The 18,171-nt window shown below is 48.1% G+C and overlaps 1 protein-coding gene across 3 annotated transcripts in view; it reads left to right on the top strand.

Moving 5' to 3' along the window:
* Positions 1-18,171, top strand: part of ARID1A (AT-rich interaction domain 1A) — a 57,677-nt gene that overhangs the window by 29,264 nt on the left and 10,242 nt on the right. For 2 of the 3 annotated variants that reach the window (XM_027661115.1, XM_027661117.1), the window contains exons 5-12: positions 11,221-11,461; positions 11,777-11,866; positions 12,567-12,734; positions 13,497-13,812; positions 14,713-14,858; positions 14,941-15,050; positions 15,899-16,108; positions 16,541-16,748. In XM_027661115.1, the coding sequence (XP_027516916.1) occupies positions 11,221-11,461; positions 11,777-11,866; positions 12,567-12,734; positions 13,497-13,812; positions 14,713-14,858; positions 14,941-15,050; positions 15,899-16,108; positions 16,541-16,748 (1,489 nt within the window). The remainder of the gene's footprint in view (positions 1-11,220; positions 11,462-11,776; positions 11,867-12,566; positions 12,735-13,496; positions 13,813-14,712; positions 14,859-14,940; positions 15,051-15,898; positions 16,109-16,540; positions 16,749-18,171) is intronic. The other variant, XM_027661116.1, reaches the window with a different exon arrangement.

The raw sequence follows: 18,171 nt of genomic DNA on the forward strand, positions 1-18,171 counted from the left end.
GTTTATCCGGTGTCTTCACCATTTGAAGTTTGGGTTCTGAGGCTGAAAGAGTCAAACATTTCCAGCTATTAACTGCCTTCAGCCACGGAAGGTGCTGGCAGCAAGTCTGGGAGAAGCAAATTGGGTGCTGGAACATCTGTTTGGGTTTGGATTGTGGGTCGGTTCTGCTGCAGAGTTCTTTGGAGTTTTAGGATTGTTGGGAGGGATTTTGTGTCCACAGTCTATGTCTCATGGCTTTGAAGGAGTTGGGGTCAAGTTCCTGATGGCTTTGAGGTGGATGAGGGGTGGAGGCAGTGGTGCCCACCAGGCTGTTCATTCCTTCCCAGCCCCAGGTCGGTGTCTGTGGTGTTTGAACTTCCAGATTGGCCCCAAAAGCCATTTTTAAAGCAAATCTTTGTGCACTGGCTTATATTTGCTTTTCACTGGAGCTTCTGGGATTTCTTCAGTGAAGTTTTCCTACATGTGGAGCCCAAAACTGGTGTGAGAGGTGTTGTTTCAGCATTTCAGTAGGAAAGGTTTTGCTTGGGGTGGGACATACAGCCAAACCAGGAGGGCAGATACTGGCGTGGTTTTGGAGGTCCTGACTCTGCAAAGTTATATTTGAATTTTTGGGGCAGCAAACTAGGACAGCTTGGGCAAAAGTTTCAGAATTCCCTGCCCAGAATGTCCTTAGTTTGGTCAGTGTACTGGATATCCTGAGGGAAGAAACCCCATCCGTGTTCTGGGCAGTTGATATTCATCTTTTTGTAGAGTGGGAATACTTTCAACTTCAGTATTTTGGCTTTTTGCACTATTGGAAAACTGTTTGGTTTCTTAGTGGTGTTTCACTTTGGTTTGTGTCTGACTTTAAATCTGGAAAGTGTCTTGTCAGTGGCAGAAAGTGACTGAAAACATTCCTGATCCATGCTTAACTTCCAAACTTGCCTTTTGGTCTTGGGTCTTTGCAGTGTGGATTTAACAAAACTAGGATTTGTGGGGAGGGGAGAGGAATGAGGCTGCAGAGTTTTGGCAGAGCCTGTCTGTGAATATCCCCAGCAATTGTGGGGTGGTTTTGGTTTGATTATCTCTTCCTTTTTAAGTCAAGTAGTTACTGAATTTGGACCCTGGAGGTTGTCACGGAAGCACAATTTGAATTTTCCATTCTTAACAACTGGTCATTTCAGCTTGTGCTCTGGGAGTGCTTGAAGTGGAATAAAGTTGAGCTCTGTCAGCTGCGTCCCCTGACCTGGAAATAATCAATGCAACAGGCTGAAATGCAGCAAAAAACTGTCTCAGAGCTGCTGTGGAGGGAGGGAGGAGCAGCCTGTTCTTTGAGCTTAAAATGAATAATTTTGACAATTTTTTTCAGGAGAAAGGGAGAAAGAACCTTTTATAGTTGAATCTGCTGGTCACTTCAAGCCTTTTTTTTTTTTTTTCCCCTCTCCTTTTTTCTCTTTCCATATGGGACTTCCTGCTTCTGTTTGGTTTGTATTTGGCCTTTTGAGCTTGTCTTATTGCTTGCCTTAGGAGAGGGATTAGCCGTGTGTGCATATCAAAGCAGGGCAGTGCTGTGGGGCCTGGGCAGCACATTGGATATGCAGATAAACCCACCAGCACCCCGAGGCTTCCCCCAGGAGCACAAGACCTGAAACTCTGGTGGTAGATATCCGTGCATTGCAGTCTATGCTGATCTGAACAGTTTTTATCCCAAGTTACGGTGATGGGGTAGTTAAAAATCTGGTTTTCCCTGGTCAGTGCTCCTCTGCCCAAGATTTTTTTGAGTGTGTGACTGTGGCCACCATTGTGTGGTTTCTTGAGGAGGCTGTGCCTTTTTTCTTCCCCCCCAATTTTTTGAATTTCTCTAATAGTGGAGAGCACAGGGTGCTGCTCCAGAGCCACCCTGACCTTCCAGCCACTACAGTTTCACGCCTGCGACCCGCTCCGGGGTTGCTTTGCTGTTTGTCCATGTGGCAATTTTCTCCTCTCCCACCCCTTCCTCTGGGTCTGAACGGTGTTCAGGGGGGGAACTCCCCACCCCACACTGCACTGCCTGGAGCCTGTCACCTTCTCCAGCAGCGAGCATCCCCCCCGGAGCTGTGGGAGCTGTGCCGGAGCCGCTGATGCAGGAGCTGTGCTATGCTCGATGCCGGGCTCGTTTCCTGTTTCTATTCTGGTCGTGAGCAGCTCAGCTCTGCTTCCTGCCTGCACGCCTTGCACAGATTCCCCGAGCCCCCAGCCCTCCCTTTGCTTCCCAGCCATTCCGACCCAGCTGGAAGCAGAGCCGGTGATCCCCGGAGCTGATCCCCGGAGCGGGCGGCAGCTCCCAGGGCGCAGAACAGGCTCCTGTTCTTTTACCCTTGTTCTTCCAGGCCCGGCCACAGTGATTAGGCAGGTCGGTGCTGCAGCAGGAAATTGCTGTAGGATGACCAGTCCTGCTCTTGGATCCCGAACAATGGTCCGTGCTCCGTCACACGCGGCCCCTGCGCCGCCGCAGCCGGAGGATCCCGAGCTGCTCCCGCGCCGTGGCCGGAGCTCAGACCTCACAGGGTGACCCTCTGCTCTCCTCCTTGTGGGGCTGGGAAATCATTTTTTCACTTCCTTTTTGCTGCTGACTCGGTGTCATTGGAGACCCTTTAAAAGGCGCGGAAGCCTCTTGTCAGTCTGATGTTGTGGGCTTATGATCCTCATCCTCTTCCCTTTCCATCAAAACTTAACCCTGCCAGAGGTCTCACCCCGTGCTGGGGAGGGAGAATCTGTGTTGGTGTGACCTCCATCTGCTGCGTGGAGCGGTTGCAGGGGTAATAAAGGTGTTCAACACAGTGTTTAAGCACTGCCACTGTAGAGCTTTTGCTCTACAGGAATCATTTCCCTCTTAATATCCTTCTGGCGTGCAGGATTGATTTGTCTTGGAGACGAGTGGGATCATAAATGTCATGGAGAAGACTCTTTCCACGTGGTGCCCAAATGTGGGGCATGGCAGGGGCCCAAGGCTTCAGCTGCCCCATGCCCTTCCTGCAGCCAGGATGGGCTTGGATGCGTCATGCCAGGATTCCAAACCAGTCCTGGTATTGGAGGAGGAGTTTTATGGTTGGTTTTTATTACAGTTTTGAATCAGGTCTTACACAGGAAAACAGAAACCTTTATTTAAAGGGGAAAAAAAAAGGTTTAATTTCCTGAAATGACAAAAAGTGACATCTCTAGGAATTGACTGTTTTGGCATTCTGACCCTCAGGGGAGCACCGGGCAGACGTCAAACCCATGGGCCAGGTTTCCATGGATATTTTGCCTCTTCCTGTACACACTCCCTGCTCAGAGCCAGAGTGAGAGGGGAATTTCCTTGATTCTTTCCAGTCGTGTCTCCGGTGTCTCCATCCCCCGTGGATCAGCGGTACCTGGGCATGGCATTACAGAAAGGTTCTTCATGGGAAGTGGTTTCTCTGGAGATGCTCCATTGTCTGGGGCTCAGCCGTGTTGCTCCATCACTGCCTCCCCACAGGTGTGACAGACTTTGGGAAGGAGCTGCCAGCTTCCAGCTCTCTCTTAGAATCATAGAATGGTTTGGGTTGGAAGGGACCTTAAAGCTCATCTTGTTCCACCCACGGGCAGAGACACCTTCCAGTGAAAGAACCACCAGGATTCATCAGGCTTGCAAATACCTGAGACCTTAGAAATCCTGTTCTCTCCTAAAACCTTCCTTCCTTCCGCTTTTTCAAAAATTAGTTACATCACTGTTAATTGTCTCAGAGGCAGATGAGAATACTAAAAACTGATTTATCTTAAAATCCGAAGTATTGGATGAACAGGGGCCTTTTTAATTTTGTAATCATTTCAGCCTCCTGCCTTTGCTGCACTTCTTTGCCCACCCTGACTTGGGTGGTTGGCACTGGTGGCACAGTCACATGCTGGGATGACTAAATGCTTTGGAGTCCAAATGTGTGGAACGCATCAGAGGATGTGTTCCTCTGTAAAGAACCTTCCAGAGAAGCACTTCTGGGGAATGGGAATATCCTCATGGCTGGCAAGGAGAGGGTTGCTTCCTGCCTCTTCCGTGATTCCGTGTTTTATGTGATCTGGGGTTTGTCTTCAGACTGAAGGAGGAGACTTAAAAACCTCTGGAAGGAAAACAAAAGCTCTTTGAATAAATGGGTTGTGGTTTTGTCAGCTGAGGCCTGTACTAGTTTCCCTCCTGCACTTGCCTTCCCAAGACCAACCTTCCCAAACGATGGGATTGACTTGTAGGTTCCTTAATCCCCACACCGTCCAGAAAACCAGTAAGAGCATCCTCTGGTCCTGCTGCCATGTTGCTGCTTGTTGTGCCTGGGATCCTCCTGCTTCGTTCCTGCAGCTTGTTTTGGGGTCAGTGTTGCTGTGGGAGCCGGAGGTTTTATCCTTTCCCTTCTGGATGGATGGGACAACCTCTGGGATAGCTGAAGTGATGCTGCTCTGCCAACCAAAATTCGGCATTTACCTGCTGCCTGGGATATTTGATGTTGTATCAACGTGTGGATAAAGCTGGGAGTGCTTTTAGCAGCTGAGCAGCCTCCAAAGGGTTAAATGGAAACTCCTCTGTCCATTTTTTGCTGTTGCATCTCCCGGGTTCCTGTGGAAGAGCTCAGCACCCAGCGCTCTCCGGGTGGGAATGCTGGCCTTCCACATGGCGAGCTTTCCCTTCAGCGACATCTTGTTCTGTGGATGAATCACGTTACTCCTTCCCTACTTTGTGCTGCAACTACAGCTCTGAATCTCTGCTCTCCGAAGACCGAGAAGATGAGATTTTTTTTTTTCAGTCTACTCAGTGCTCGGAGAGGGTGGAAAACCCTCTTGCCTTCCTTTTTTTTTTTTTTTTAAAATATATTTTATTTTATTTTATTTTATTTTATTTGGAGGGAGAAGAGAAGGAGGGGTGGCACAGGGTAAGAGCAGGAGATGTGATTAAAGCTCCTGCCGAGTAGATCTGTGGGAGTGGAGTATCGACCTCTGAAAAATCAATGGCTGCTGCGGTAGCAGTGCCGGCTGTTCCGCAAGGCTCCCGTTGCAGGAATGTAGTAAAGCCAGCAGCACTTCCCTCTGTCCTCCTCCCTGCTTTATTTTGTACCTGCTCTCTGCCAGCAGACCAGACTCACCTAGATTCACTGAGCTGGATTAGAACAGCAGCTTATTTTTGCAGTCAGAGTGAAATTCCTCATGTGCCACCGAGCCCCTCCTCCCGACAGCCTCCTCTCCGAATGCTCCTTTCCCTGCAGTGCAGCTCGAGCCTGCAGCTTCTCCCAGTTTGTCTAAAGCCAGCCTGGAAGAATGAGCTTTTCAGCTTCTTTTTTTGAGCAGGGAAACTGCACGAATCTCTCCTGGCATGTTCTAGTCCCCATCTTAGGTTCCTAATTGTCAGCGCTGGTGCCTGAGAGGAGCTAAAACTCCTCGGAAGGGAATGGAATATGGACCTGAAGCCTTGCTAGTGTTGCCTCCCTAATATTTGTTTTAGTGGGCAGGTGTTTTCCCCTTGAAGTTGTAAAGTCTGGTACTTACTTCCTCTCCCCAAGGACTGCGTGGATGAGTAAGTGGCACATAAGGACTCGAAGGTCCTTGTGGCACCCTCAGTTTTGTACCAGGATCTTGATTTTTTTTCTTTTTTTCTCTTGCAGAACCTGAGAACTGTCTGGTTTCTTGTTGCCCCATGTCACCCTTGCTCACATTAGAGGTTGAGCTTCCAGGGATGTATCCAAGGGGCCAAACCCAGTGATTTCACTGCATAAATAAATCCCTTTGTTCCTTCTGATTTCTGATCTTGTCCCGTTTTGAAGTGGGATGTAAGAGAAGAGGCAAGGCCATGAATTTACAGAGTTCCATAAAACATGGAAGTGTAGTGGGCAGCTTGTGCTGGCGTGGCAGTGAGCTTCCTTCTGGGAATTCCCTGGTTTTTATGCCAGGACAAAGTCATCCTTCCCTGTTAAATTTAAAACCAAGCTTTTTGGCTTGTCACAGAGTAAGGGGTAAGAGCCACATGGCAGTGGAGGAAACCGTGCACGGTCAGGGGTCACCAGCTCATGTTGCTGGGCTTTGGTTATATTTGGTTAGTCTTTAGTCATCTTGGGCAGCTTGGGAATGTGGATGGACATGTTTCCCACAGGTGTATGAGCACAAAATCAGTAACAGGTAAACTGACAGCTTTAAAAATACGTGATTTTGGGTTCTACCTCACTCTTCTCAAAGTATGGCAGGGGACAGAGCACGGGGGAACGGAGTGTTGCCAGAAGGGTTCTAGATGTGGTGAGGGAAAGACATTGGAAAGACATCCTGGTCTGTCACGTCTGTGGAAACCTCAGGTTGGCTTTGCCAGGTGTCCTCTTGGATGTGCTGTGGGTGTGTGGTGTGAGTGGAGCACGGGGAGGTCTCTGGGCTGCTCGGTGTTGGGAGACAGTGCTTTGTGGAGCATGAGGTGCAGGATTCAGTTACCTGTGCTGCTGAGCAGGAACGAGTCTGTCCATGTCCCCAAAATAGCAGGGAGATCCTGCCAGTCAGCTGTGTAATTGTTGTGATAGAGAGAATTGAGGTATTTTGGGTGTGGAAATAAAGGGGGAAGGAAAGGACAAGATTGTGATTTTTAAGCGTTGGTAGTTCTTGAGTCAGTGGGAAAGCAACTGCAGAGAGAAAGAACTTGTAATAGAAAGTGGGCATTTCAATTAGAGGAATAAAGAGGCCTTTTCCCTTTCAGAAAGAATGGGGGAATACATTTATGCATTGTTCTCTGGTCTTGCTTGTGAGCATCTTTATGGAAATAACTGGCCTTACAGAATTTATAAGCTGCACCACATGCTCATCTCCAGACCATAATTTCCTTGAGTGCTGTCTGGTGATCTGATAGTGCTGGATCATTCCACCCTGCCTGAGCTCCTTCCCTCTTCCCCCATGTGCACTGAGGCCAGGGAGTGGGCAGGGGAAGCTATTCCATTTGCTTTCTGGTCAGTCTTCCTGCTCTTCCAGATAAGTGGGATGGGCCGGAGCGGAGGAGACTTAAGTCTCTCTTCTCCTCCGGGATTTTATTACCTTGATCTTAAGTATTTCTCATTGTTTCATCTTTTTGTTTGTTTAACAAACAAGCTCCTATCAGATAGTGGGGTGGTGATTCCTCTTGTCAGATAAAAGAACCCCCGGCTGTTTCCAGCACCAACCAACCCCAGCTCCCTCGTGCCAGGACTTGGGATAGATGAACTCCCCTGCCCCCTTCCTCTGGGTACCAGATTGTGTGATTCCAGGCATGGGTTTGTTGTGGTGTGAAAAGGAGGTGTTGCTGCCGAGCCCTTGTTTGTCAGCAGCACTGACAGACCCGTGCTGGCACCGGCCAGGCTTGGGCATCCAGTCGCAGCTGGAACAGTTATCGTTCCAGGGTCCCCGTGGGCTTCCGCTATCAGGTCACATCCCAAAATAACACTGGGCAGTATTTCAAGCGAAGAAACTCAGGCTTTTGGGGCTGCAGCCAGCCTGGAGTGTGAGATTCTGTGTGAAATAGTTGGAATCCCTCCAGCGTTTTTGATCTGCATGGCAGATGAGCAATAAAATGCATAAAAAACACATTGGAAACACGTGAGGAAATTCTCCAGACCCTGACGTTTCCTCCGAGTTGGCAGAGTTACTGCTGCCGAGCCTCACCTCCTGTCTCAGCTCTGTTGGCTGTGCTGGGGGAGGAGGGAAGGGGAGAGCCCTTCTCCTGCTGCTGCTGTGTCTTTCCAGGTCTCCTCCTGATGCTCCGTGGGAGGCAAATAAAACCTCCCAGGCCCTCTCCTCTTGGGCTTCGTCCAGAACCCATGACAGCAGCAGCAGGTCTCCATTATTTCCATGAGGTTTTGGGTTTTTTTAAGGCTTCTCTGCCTTTAAAACAGGCTGTAGAGAGTTGGAGAGATTTTGTTTTCCCCTGGTTCGGGGATATCAGAGCTGGGGGGTGTCCTTTAGGTTTAGTTAAAACCTTGATGCTTGGTGTCCTGAGATAACTTGATAGGAGGAAACCAACTCCTCACTGGTGAGCTGCTTGCACTCAGACATTCCAGTCCCTGTTTGCTCCTTCCCCTTGCAGGAGTTTCCCTTCTGAGAAACTCAGTCCTGAATAACACACTCAGAAAATGCTGCTCTGCTGGCAGAGCCCTTCTTTGCTGGGAAATGACTTTATTGTTGGAATTCACAAAACTTAACAGATTTTTAGAGGTGAAAGTCACTTTATGAGTTACTTGATTTTTATGCTTGTGTTTCATCTCCTGTCTTAACAGCCATGAAAGGGGGATGTGTAATTTACTTCTAACTCACTTAAACTAATAATCTGAGAATCTGATCCACAGCTAAAGGTCTGCTGTTCCTCTATGGGGTCCCTGATGGTATGTCAGCAATGCAGAGGGGCCCTCACTCTCACAAAACCCACCCAGTGTTCACCTGCTTAATTAAAACTGGATGTTTTTCAATGATTTAGGCTTTGATGCATAGAATGGTCAAAGACATCAGCTTTAAAGATCATTATCTAGTTATTTAGGAGTTAATTTTCAAAGAGTTTTTAATGTTACTTCATTTTATGTCTTGCAGATATTTTCATGCCTGGCATTACCAAGTCTTGCCCTCTTAGTCTGCCCAGTTCATGTACAAATATTGCTCAGACCATGGAGCAGACAGTGACCTCCACACATCCTGAGGTCCTTCCATCTAAAGCCTTCTCTCTTGCCCCTTGAAAAAGCACTTACACTCTTGATAAAGGAAGGAAACTCACATTTCACTTTGCACACTCACTCTGTGTCTGTCCTTTCATGCCAGTATTTGTCTCAGGTGTACATTTACTTAGGTTTTTTTTTCCTTTGAGCCTAAAAATCCCTCACCTCCACAGCTCTGGGCTCTGCCCCTCTGCTCCCAAGATTTAGCTGCTCTGAAATTCCACACCACATCAGCTCGTGGTGGTGGGGATTTTAAAGCTGCAAATGGGTCTGGCCTCCAACTTCATTTCAGTGATGAGAAAAACAGTGTTTGGATGCATTTGGTGATTCAGACTAAAACTACCTTAATGCATTTAAGGGATATACCAGTATTTTCACCCAGTTTTAGGCTGGACTGACTTGTTTCTGGACATTCTGATCCCTTCATTGACTCTGAGGGGAATCTCATGGTGTGTCTTGTACTGGTGGCTGCAGTTCGATGCAGTGGGTCTCAGGGAGGGGAGTGTTTTGTGTCTTGATTGTTTGTGTTGGTTGATGCTTTTTAATGCAAAATGTTGGAAATAATGTCTCTTTACTCCCACTTCAGATGGTTTCTGCAGTAGGAATGTGGGACTTATCAAAGTTGTCCAGGGAAAAACGCCCAAATAGCTGCAGGAAGGAGCAGTGCTTTTGATGCTACAATAGGAAAGTAGTGAAAATTGCAAGAGATCTCAGACACTATTTTTAGGCTTTTTCTGCAGTTTTTTAGCTTTCATTGAGATAAAACAAAGTTGGTTTTTTTTTTTCCTCAGGAAGATAATACTTGAACAGTAAGCAAATATACCTCTGAGACTGTGGTGCAGGAAATGAGCTCTCCAACAGAAACAGTGATGGAAGGGGAGGGGGGACACGCATGAACTAAGTCATCCCACCGAGTGACTGGGGTTTTCAGCTCCAGTGTAGCATTTGTTGGAAGCATTTTGATTAAATTCCACTAAAGTAGAGGAGATTTCCCCACTGCAGCAGCTGAGTGTGGTGCTGATGCCCAGCTCTCCCCTCTGTCCTGAATGTCACTGTCCCACAGGTGTGGTGAGGTGGTTGGGTGTCTCCCAGGTTGGTTTTTATTCTTCTGTAACTCCACTCCACTTTCACTCTGTAACATCCTCTTCCTGGGATGTGGTGATGTGTTGTTCACCAGCTTGGGATGACAGGGATGTGTTCTGAAGGCCTTTCCACACATCACCTGGCAGACAGGTGTTAGGAGTGATAGCTCTGCTTCCAGAGGCTGATAAGCTGCAGTATCTTGTGTCCCAGGTCCTCCTGCACTGCTGGAGCTGGGAAGACGTCACCTGAACTGCTGCTGAACCAGGAATTGTCCAGTCAGTGTAAATGAGACCGGGGTGTCCAAGTGATTTATCAGTTGGCTCAGCCTTTCTGTGTGAGGTTTTAAATGACTTGGGCTCTGTTGGTGCTGCTCAGCTGAATTCTCTGCGGGGGGAGATGATCTGAGATACCTTCAGGGCTCAGCCCAGAATCTTTCTGATCCAGGGTTGATTACTCTGGAAGACTTAGGAAGGACAGGTGAAGTCCTGGTAAGCTTTGGTCTCCCACTTCTTCACCTGCCAGTGATCCTTTGAACCTCTGGCAGAGATTTTATCTAATCACTGGAATAGTTACAACTTCCCAGCTTTCTGTTCAAATACACCACCACTTCCTCTGGCTCGGGCTGTTCCTGACTCATTCACTGCAGGCCAAGCCTGAACAGCTGATGCACCTTGTTATCAACCAGACAGTACAACTGGGCATGTTGGATCTGCACATCATCTTCTTGGAATTATCCCCGTTCTCACACTTGCCAGCTGAATTTTGATGCCGTCACTTTGCTGCTGTGGCAATTGGAGGTTTCAGCTCTCTCAGGCTTTTTGTGCTTTGCTTCTCCCAAGGTGGATACATGCAGGAGGAAGGGTGTTTTCTAGCCTTGCCTTCAAGAGAAGCTGAACTTTACAGGTTGATGCAGTAACTGCTAATTTTTGCTGTCTTTGAAGAAAGGGAAGCGGGAACCCTGAAGAGTATTTTATGGCTTTCTTTTAAATCTCTGTTTAGTTTGTTTTTATCCATCTCAAGTGAGTAGTTTCCCAGCTCATAGGAGGTTTATGAATTAATTATGGTGAGGCAGGAGTTTTCTGTCTTTCAGAGGCTGAGCCACGTTTCTCTTCCAAGCCGCGATCACATGGACTTGTCTCCTGTGTTTGCAGTTTTACGTGTACTGTTGATGCATTCTTTAATTTCCCACCTCTAAACTGAATTTAAAATAAAGCAAGTAGGAGAATTAGCCAATTGTTTGGACCATCAGCAAAGCAACCCAGGAACTCCTGGGTTCAGACAGGCAGCAGGATAAGACACGTCTGGCAGTTACCTCAGTCTGCAGCAGCCTCTGGTGCTGACAGTAACAAGAACTGAGTTCATTGATTTCTGTTTGTAACATGCCTAAGGGAGAAACGCTCTTCCTTAGTGGGATGTGAGAGAACAGTCCCATGTCTTTGTATTCCAGCCTGATGTGTTTCTCTGTGCCTTGCAGGACCTGTCTGGTTCCATAGATGATCTGCCCATGGGTACCGAAGGAGCCCTGAGCCCTGGCGTAAGCACATCAGGGATTTCCAGCAGTCAAGGAGAGCAGAGTAACCCAGCTCAGTCTCCTTTCTCGCCACATACCTCTCCTCACCTGCCAGGCATCAGAGGACCCTCCCCATCCCCAGTTGGATCTCCAGCCAGTGTTGCTCAGTCCCGCTCTGGGCCGCTCTCACCTGCTGCAGTACCAGGTAACGCTGGCACTTGAATTACAGTGCCCAGTGGGGAGGAACTGCCCAGTGTCAGCACTGTGTGGTTACTGAGGCCCACTGAGCTCGTTTATTTGCTTTGGGATGTCTGTAGCTCCTCAGGGATGGGTGGGATGGCTGGTAAACCACCGGTGTCATTTCGCTGGGTTAACGCGACCGATCTCGCTTTTGTTTCCCCTCGCTGTGGCCCAACATCTCCTTCTCCTGGAGTTGTTAGGGGTTCTGGGATTTAGCTCTGGTGCCTGCTGGGTTTGTGGTGTGCAGTTTGTGATGAGCACTCTCCTGTTTGTGGCACAGGCAATCAGATGCCGCCCCGACCGCCCAGCGGCCAGTCGGACACCATCCTGCATCCTTCCATGAACCAGTCCAGCATCGCCCAGGATCGAGGTGTGTGACACAACTTAACAGCTGTAATTGTACAGCCAGATGTGTAACTAAAAACCACCTGGCCTGGTGACATGAATTCTGTGCCGAGAGAGCATTTAAAAGCTGCCCCAGGTTTATAACCTCTGGGTGTTGAGGCAACTTGCAGTAAATTGTTGTTGTTGCTGGTTGTTTGGCCTCTAAATGTTCCATCCAAGCTGGTGTTTTGGCTTGGAAGATGTTTTCTCTGGCTTTTCAACATGTTTTTCTGTGCATGTTCTTGCCCAACGTCCAGTGACTTTTAAGTTTCAAAACAAGGGGTGCTTGCAACAATATTGTGGGGCTTTTCCCTCTAAGAGAATAAGATTTCTTTGGGGGGAAAATGCCTGTAAAAAATTTCAGCTCTCCTGGCTGAAGGTGCACAGTTGCCACCATGAGAAAGCAAACAGGCAAACAAAAGCCACCACCAGGAAGCCCCCAGGATTTGCAGAGCCTCACTGGCTTCTGCTGTGACACTGAGGGTTATTTCTGGCTGAAACAGGAAATTGGATCTGTTACCTGCTCAGATAACACTGACTCCTTAATGCAAGCGCTAAAACCTGCCCAGGCTGTTGCTGGAAGGATTTTGTTAGTCCTGGGCGTTGCTTTCCTTAGAAACATGTTATGTCCAGTGGCACCTGTGGATGCTTTGCACTAATAATTTGCTCCCTTCCCCTGTGTGCAGGTTACATGCAGAGGAACCCTCAGATGCCCCAGTACAGCTCCCCCCAGCCCGGCTCAGCCTTATCCCCCCGGCAGTCCTCCGGGGGCCAGATGCACGCCGGGATGGGGCCATACCAGCAGAACTCCATGGGAAGCTACGGACCCCAGGGTGGGCAGTACGGACCTCAAGGTGGGAACCAAGCTCAGCAAAGGCCTCTCTCTGTCCCAGCGTCTTGTCTTTGAAGTCCCAGGTTGCCTAAGTCCATCCCTGGAAGTGTTCAAGTCCAGGCTGGATGGAGCCCTGAGCAACCTGGTCTAGTGGAAGGTGGCCCTGCCCGTGGCAGAGAGGTGGAACTTACTGATCTTTAAGGTCCCTTCCAACCCAAACCATTCCATGATTCTGTGATAAATGTTTTGATTTGTCTCCTCTTAGTGTGTGGGTGATGGAAACCAGCATGCTCCTCATGAGCTGGGAGGAGCTGTGCTTTGTTCCTGCTAAGGTTGATGGAATATCTTGCTTTCAGGAATAGTTTTATTTCTAAATGTAGGATCCTTCCTCCTTGTTTAAAAACTTGCAGGTTGTGCATCCTGTGTAATAGTGACAAAGGGCAAGTTCTCTTTGGAGAGGGAGAAAATAGAGTGTTGCCTGTTTTGGAAAGGGTTAAATGAGGGTTTTTACATCCTGTCCTGGACCATTTGGCTCACGGTGCTGGGTTGAGGTTTGGGAGAGTTTCAGGCAGCTTCTGAATCGATGTTGTTGCTTGGCTATGTCAAAACACATTTTATGTGGCTTATATCCAAGTACTTTGACTTCGTGTTGAGGTGTGAACACTCCCCCTCATCTCTGTTAGTGATCTTTAAATATTTGCTGATAGAAGATTTTTATGGTGATTCATAAACTTAACTAGTTGAGTGATGTTGCCTTCCCCTCCTTTTTTTTTTATCTCCTCAGGAGGTTATCCCAGGCAGCCAAACTACAATGCCATGTCCAATGCCAACTACCCCAGCCCGGGAATGGGAGGAAGCATGAACCCCATGGGAGCAGGGAGCCAGATGCACGGGCAGACTGGTGTGCCCCCTTACAGCGGGATCCCCCCGGGCAGGATGAGCCATGCAGCCATGGGGAACAGGCCCTATGGACCCAACATGGCAAATATGCCCCCCCAGGTGGGCACAGGGATGTGCCCCCCGCCCGCCGGGATGAACCGCAAAGCACAAGAGGCAGCTGCTGCCGCCATGCACGCTGCTGCCAACTCCATCCAGAACAGGTAAGGAGGGAGATTCCCCCCATAAAAGTCCATCCCCTGTGTCAGATCTGGCTTTTGAAGGGGTGTGTGTGTGGAATAACCCAAATTTGGGGTAATGCTGGAATAAGCTCTTGTGAAGGTTTGTCCTTCCTGGAGACGTTGTTGTGGTCAGGCTTAAGTGTTGAAAAGGGAGAGCATAAAACTTGGACAAGCAGCATGTTGGAGTGCCTAGAGAAGCTGTGGCTGCCCCATCCCTGGCAGTGTCCAAGGCCAGGTTGGACAGGGCTTGGAGCAACCTGGGATGGTGGAAGGTGTCCCTGCCCAGGGCAGGGAGTTGTAACTAAATGATCTTTAAGGTCTTTTCCAACCCAAACCATCCCGTGATTTTATACATCATTTATGGCACGCTCGGGGGATTTTTAATGATCCTAGCTGAAATTATTTAACTCTGAGATCTCTTCAGCTGTTTTGGCCTTTTTGAGTCCTGATCTCCTCTGTTCCACAAGGAGATGCTGTGTGTGTGGTGCAGCCCCTAAATCCAGCAGCCACCCAGCTGTCTGATCCAAGGCATTGCTTGTCCAGTGTAGGGAACTTCTTCCTTTTAGGGCCTTGATGAGCAGCTGTGGGAAAGGAGCTGGAATTCAGCTCTGAACTTTGTACTGTTTTCTGTGGTGTTTTTTTTTTTTTTTTTTAATTTATTGCCCATTTCAGAGTAGGTGTGTGTGGCCTTCCCAATGCCATGAGAGCCATGAATGTGCTTCTAAATTAAGTTCCCCCGAAGCTGGTGGATATATTTGTTGTCTGACTGGGCGTTGTGCTCTTTATCCTGCCCCAGAGGCTGCTTTTAGCAAAGCTGCTTCCTTAGAGGACAAGATGCTTAATATGTGGACTAAGTGTCTGTTTCTTCCTTGCCTTCTCTAGGCCTCCTGGTTATCCCAACATGAATCAGGGGGGCATGATGGGCACTGGACCTCCTTATGGACAGGGAATTAACAGTATGGCTGGCATGATAAACCCCCAGGGCCCACCCTACCCCATGGGTGGGAATATGGCCAACAACTCTGCAGGTAAGCCAGGGCTTTAGGATTTCGTTGATTCCATTGCACTGGGTTGAAAATCAGTGTTAAAGATTTCCTTTTAACTCCCCAGGGATGGCAGCAAGCCCTGAAATGATGGGGCTTGGGGATGTCAAATTAACACCTGCAACTAAAATGAACAACAAGGCAGATGGGACGCCAAAAGCAGAATCCAAGTCAAAGGTAAAATGTTTTGGGTTTTGTTTTTAATGTCTCCCATCCTCTCCAGCTTCCAGGGAGATAAAACCACTGGATGTTCACTTGGGTTGAGCAGTGCATCTATCTAGTAAGTGTGAGAAATGAAGGGAAGCGTTTCCCAGTCCTTTGGGAGTCATTGATTTCACTTGTAAAACAATTCAGTATTAGAAATTATCACCTGCCACAGTGAAACTGCCAAAAGCAGCGTAAACAAACCCGGGTTTGTTGCTGGTGTGGGCTGGGAGCGAGTCAGCTCTCACCCCTCAGCTGGGACGTGGTACACTGCAGTGTTAGTTGTTTCACAAACAAACCTCTTACTAATCCTGTATTAAAGCCAGAAGAGGGATGCAAACAAGTTCTTCAGGGAGTGTTTTTCTTTGCATTGCTGCTACCAGTTTCAAAAGAACCACCAAAAAAGCAGTTTCTGAGCCCGTCTCCTCCTTTGCTACTTGAGGGAAAATAAATGCTCTGCAGGTTTGATCCCTGTGCCAGCAGCAGCCTGCAGGAAGATCCAGGAGATCTCTCACTTCTGCTCCTGTATTCTGGAATCTGCCTTTCTTATTTATGGCAAACAAGGACTTGAATGCTCTTGGGCTGGGAGATGCCAGAAGCCACAAATCAGGGCTGTTCTGTCCTGGTCTGTGCTTTTGGATGCCTTTACTGATTAATCCTTGCCTGATGTTGATCTGAAACAAGCATAAGTCTAACATAAATCTGTTCCCAACACAACAGCAGCACTTTGAGCTCTTACCTGCCTGCTTTTTGAAACCATCTCGGGTGTGAAAGAGGTGCTCTTGCGCTGCTCAGCCCTGATATCTCTTTCCTTCTCCTAGAAGTCCAGTTCCTCTACTACAACCAATGAGAAGATCACCAAACTCTACGAGCTGGGTGGGGAGCCCGAGAGGAAGCTGTGGGTGGATCGTTACCTGGCCTTCACCGAGGAGAAGGCCATGGGAATGACCAACCTCCCAGCAGTGGGCAGGAAACCCTTGGACCTTTACCGGCTCTACATCTCCGTGAAGGAGATTGGAGGATTGACTCAGGTGAGTGTCCACAGCCAGGGGACTGCTGCCATTTAGAGTTAGTTTGTAGCCAGAGGTAAGCCATGAATTACTGTTTAGCCATGTTTGTTTCCCTAAATAAAACCCAGCATCCTCTAAGTGAGCTTAGCTCTCCCGTTGTCTGGTTGAGAACAATCTGTGGTGAGACTCATCTCAACCTCTTTTTTTTTTCCCCCCCTTTGTCCAGTGCAAAGATTGGTGACACTGTCTTTGCATCTCGCTGTCAGCTGACCTCGTGACCAATTTGATTTGCAATCTGTCCCTGTTAGAAAAGTTTTCTGTGGGTGATGAAGAGAGTTTGGCCCTTATTTCTTCCCTCGTGTGAACTGGGAAGTGTCGATTTCTCCCCAGAAAATTTCTTGGGAGGAGAAGTAGCTGGGATTTTGATCTCAGAGCCTCCTGTTGGTTGTGCAGGTCAACAAAAACAAGAAATGGCGCGAGTTGGCCACAAATCTCAACGTGGGCACGTCCAGCAGTGCAGCCAGTTCCTTGAAGAAGCAGTACATCCAGTGTCTCTATGCCTTCGAGTGCAAGATTGAGCGAGGAGAAGACCCCCCTCCTGATATCTTTGCAGCTGCTGATTCAAAGAAGTCTCAGACTAAGATACAGCCTCCATCTCCAGGTGAGTTCAATGCTGGTTTAAGGTGTGCAGTGGATGTGGGAACTGGAGGATCTCTGGCACTGTGCACCCCACCCCATGTGCTGTGGGTCCAAACTTCCACAAAGCCCCCAGATATTCTCTGGTTGTGTAGAATAAATACTTTGGCAACGTGGGAGTGAATGAAATTGGGAGTAAGTTGAGGCTCTCAGAATAGTTCAGGTTTTATGTGTCCAACCTCTGTACCAAAGTTTTAAGAAAAAGGAAAACCTAAAACATCTACACACACCTCTCTTGTTTTCTGCTACATCTCTGCCTGAGGAGAATCTGGTGGAGAGAGAGGTCTGGAGTTTTCCCTTCAAGGTGACCCCTGCATAATCCAACAGCAGCCCTTGTGTGACTGCTCAGCTTTGGGGACTTGCTGGAAAAGTTGGGCTGGTTTTGACCATGCCAGTGGTACCTTCTGGGAGAAGAAGCTGGATGTGGGTGTGAACTCACCTTCCTCAGGAATTCCTTCTTTCTGCCTTCAGCAGGAGTCAGGGAGGACCTTCTGAGGCTTTGTGCACAGAGAGCACTACAGGCCTTCTACAAGTTGGATGCTTTAGGAATCAAGCCCTTTAAAATGAACAACTTCTGTTGTTTCAGATTCGATGTGGTTCTCCAGTTTCTGCATATTTAAGCATAATGTTCAATTCAGATTTTGTTAAACAAAAAAAAAAAGGAAGACATGCAGGCCAGCCTTGCATGTTGTACTCTTTGGTCTTTGGAAAGTCTGATCCTTTCTGTCTCGTTTGCATTGAGTTCGTTGCTTGAATTGCTGCTGAACTTGCCAACCCTTCTTTAAGTTTGAGTTTTCCAGTTTGCCTTATAACTAAAAACCTTCAGATGCCTTTTCTGGTCAGGAGCCTGCTCGTGTAGGTGAAATAAAAACTTGGTGTCCTTTGAAGTTCCTATAATGTTTGCAAAAAAAAAAAACCTTTTTGGTTCTGACACTTGGCACCACCTTTGTCTGGCTCCTGAGGAGTGGAATAATGAACCTGTTTGGATTGTACTGCAGTTGTCCCAGCACTGCTAAACCCTTGATTGGCTTGTCCCAATATTCTGTTGGCCACTACCTTTCTCTCTCCTTTCAGAATGTTGCTTTTTTAAAGAACTAAATCATGTCTTGTCACTGGCCAGGAAACCTGTCCCAGTGGAGCTTCATCCTTGGTGTGTTCTGCAAGATAAAGCAACTTCTGTGCCATTAGACTGAACTTCTGTCCAAAGTGGTTTCTGAGTTCTGTCTGAACTACACCACAAATCCATCCCTCTTTCTCCAAAAGCTCTTTCTTACCCCCCGAGGCAGCAGAACAAAGATGTTAAGAGCATTTGGAGTTTGTTTGGAGAGAGCTGAGAGTTTTAGGAAGCCACTTAAGACTCGGTGTAGCTCTAGGTGTGTGTCAGGGTG

Source organism: Corapipo altera, unplaced genomic scaffold, assembly GCF_003945725.1.
Source record: "Corapipo altera isolate COAL_440 unplaced genomic scaffold, ASM394572v1 201, whole genome shotgun sequence".
Classification (NCBI taxonomy): domain Eukaryota; kingdom Metazoa; phylum Chordata; class Aves; order Passeriformes; family Pipridae; genus Corapipo; species Corapipo altera.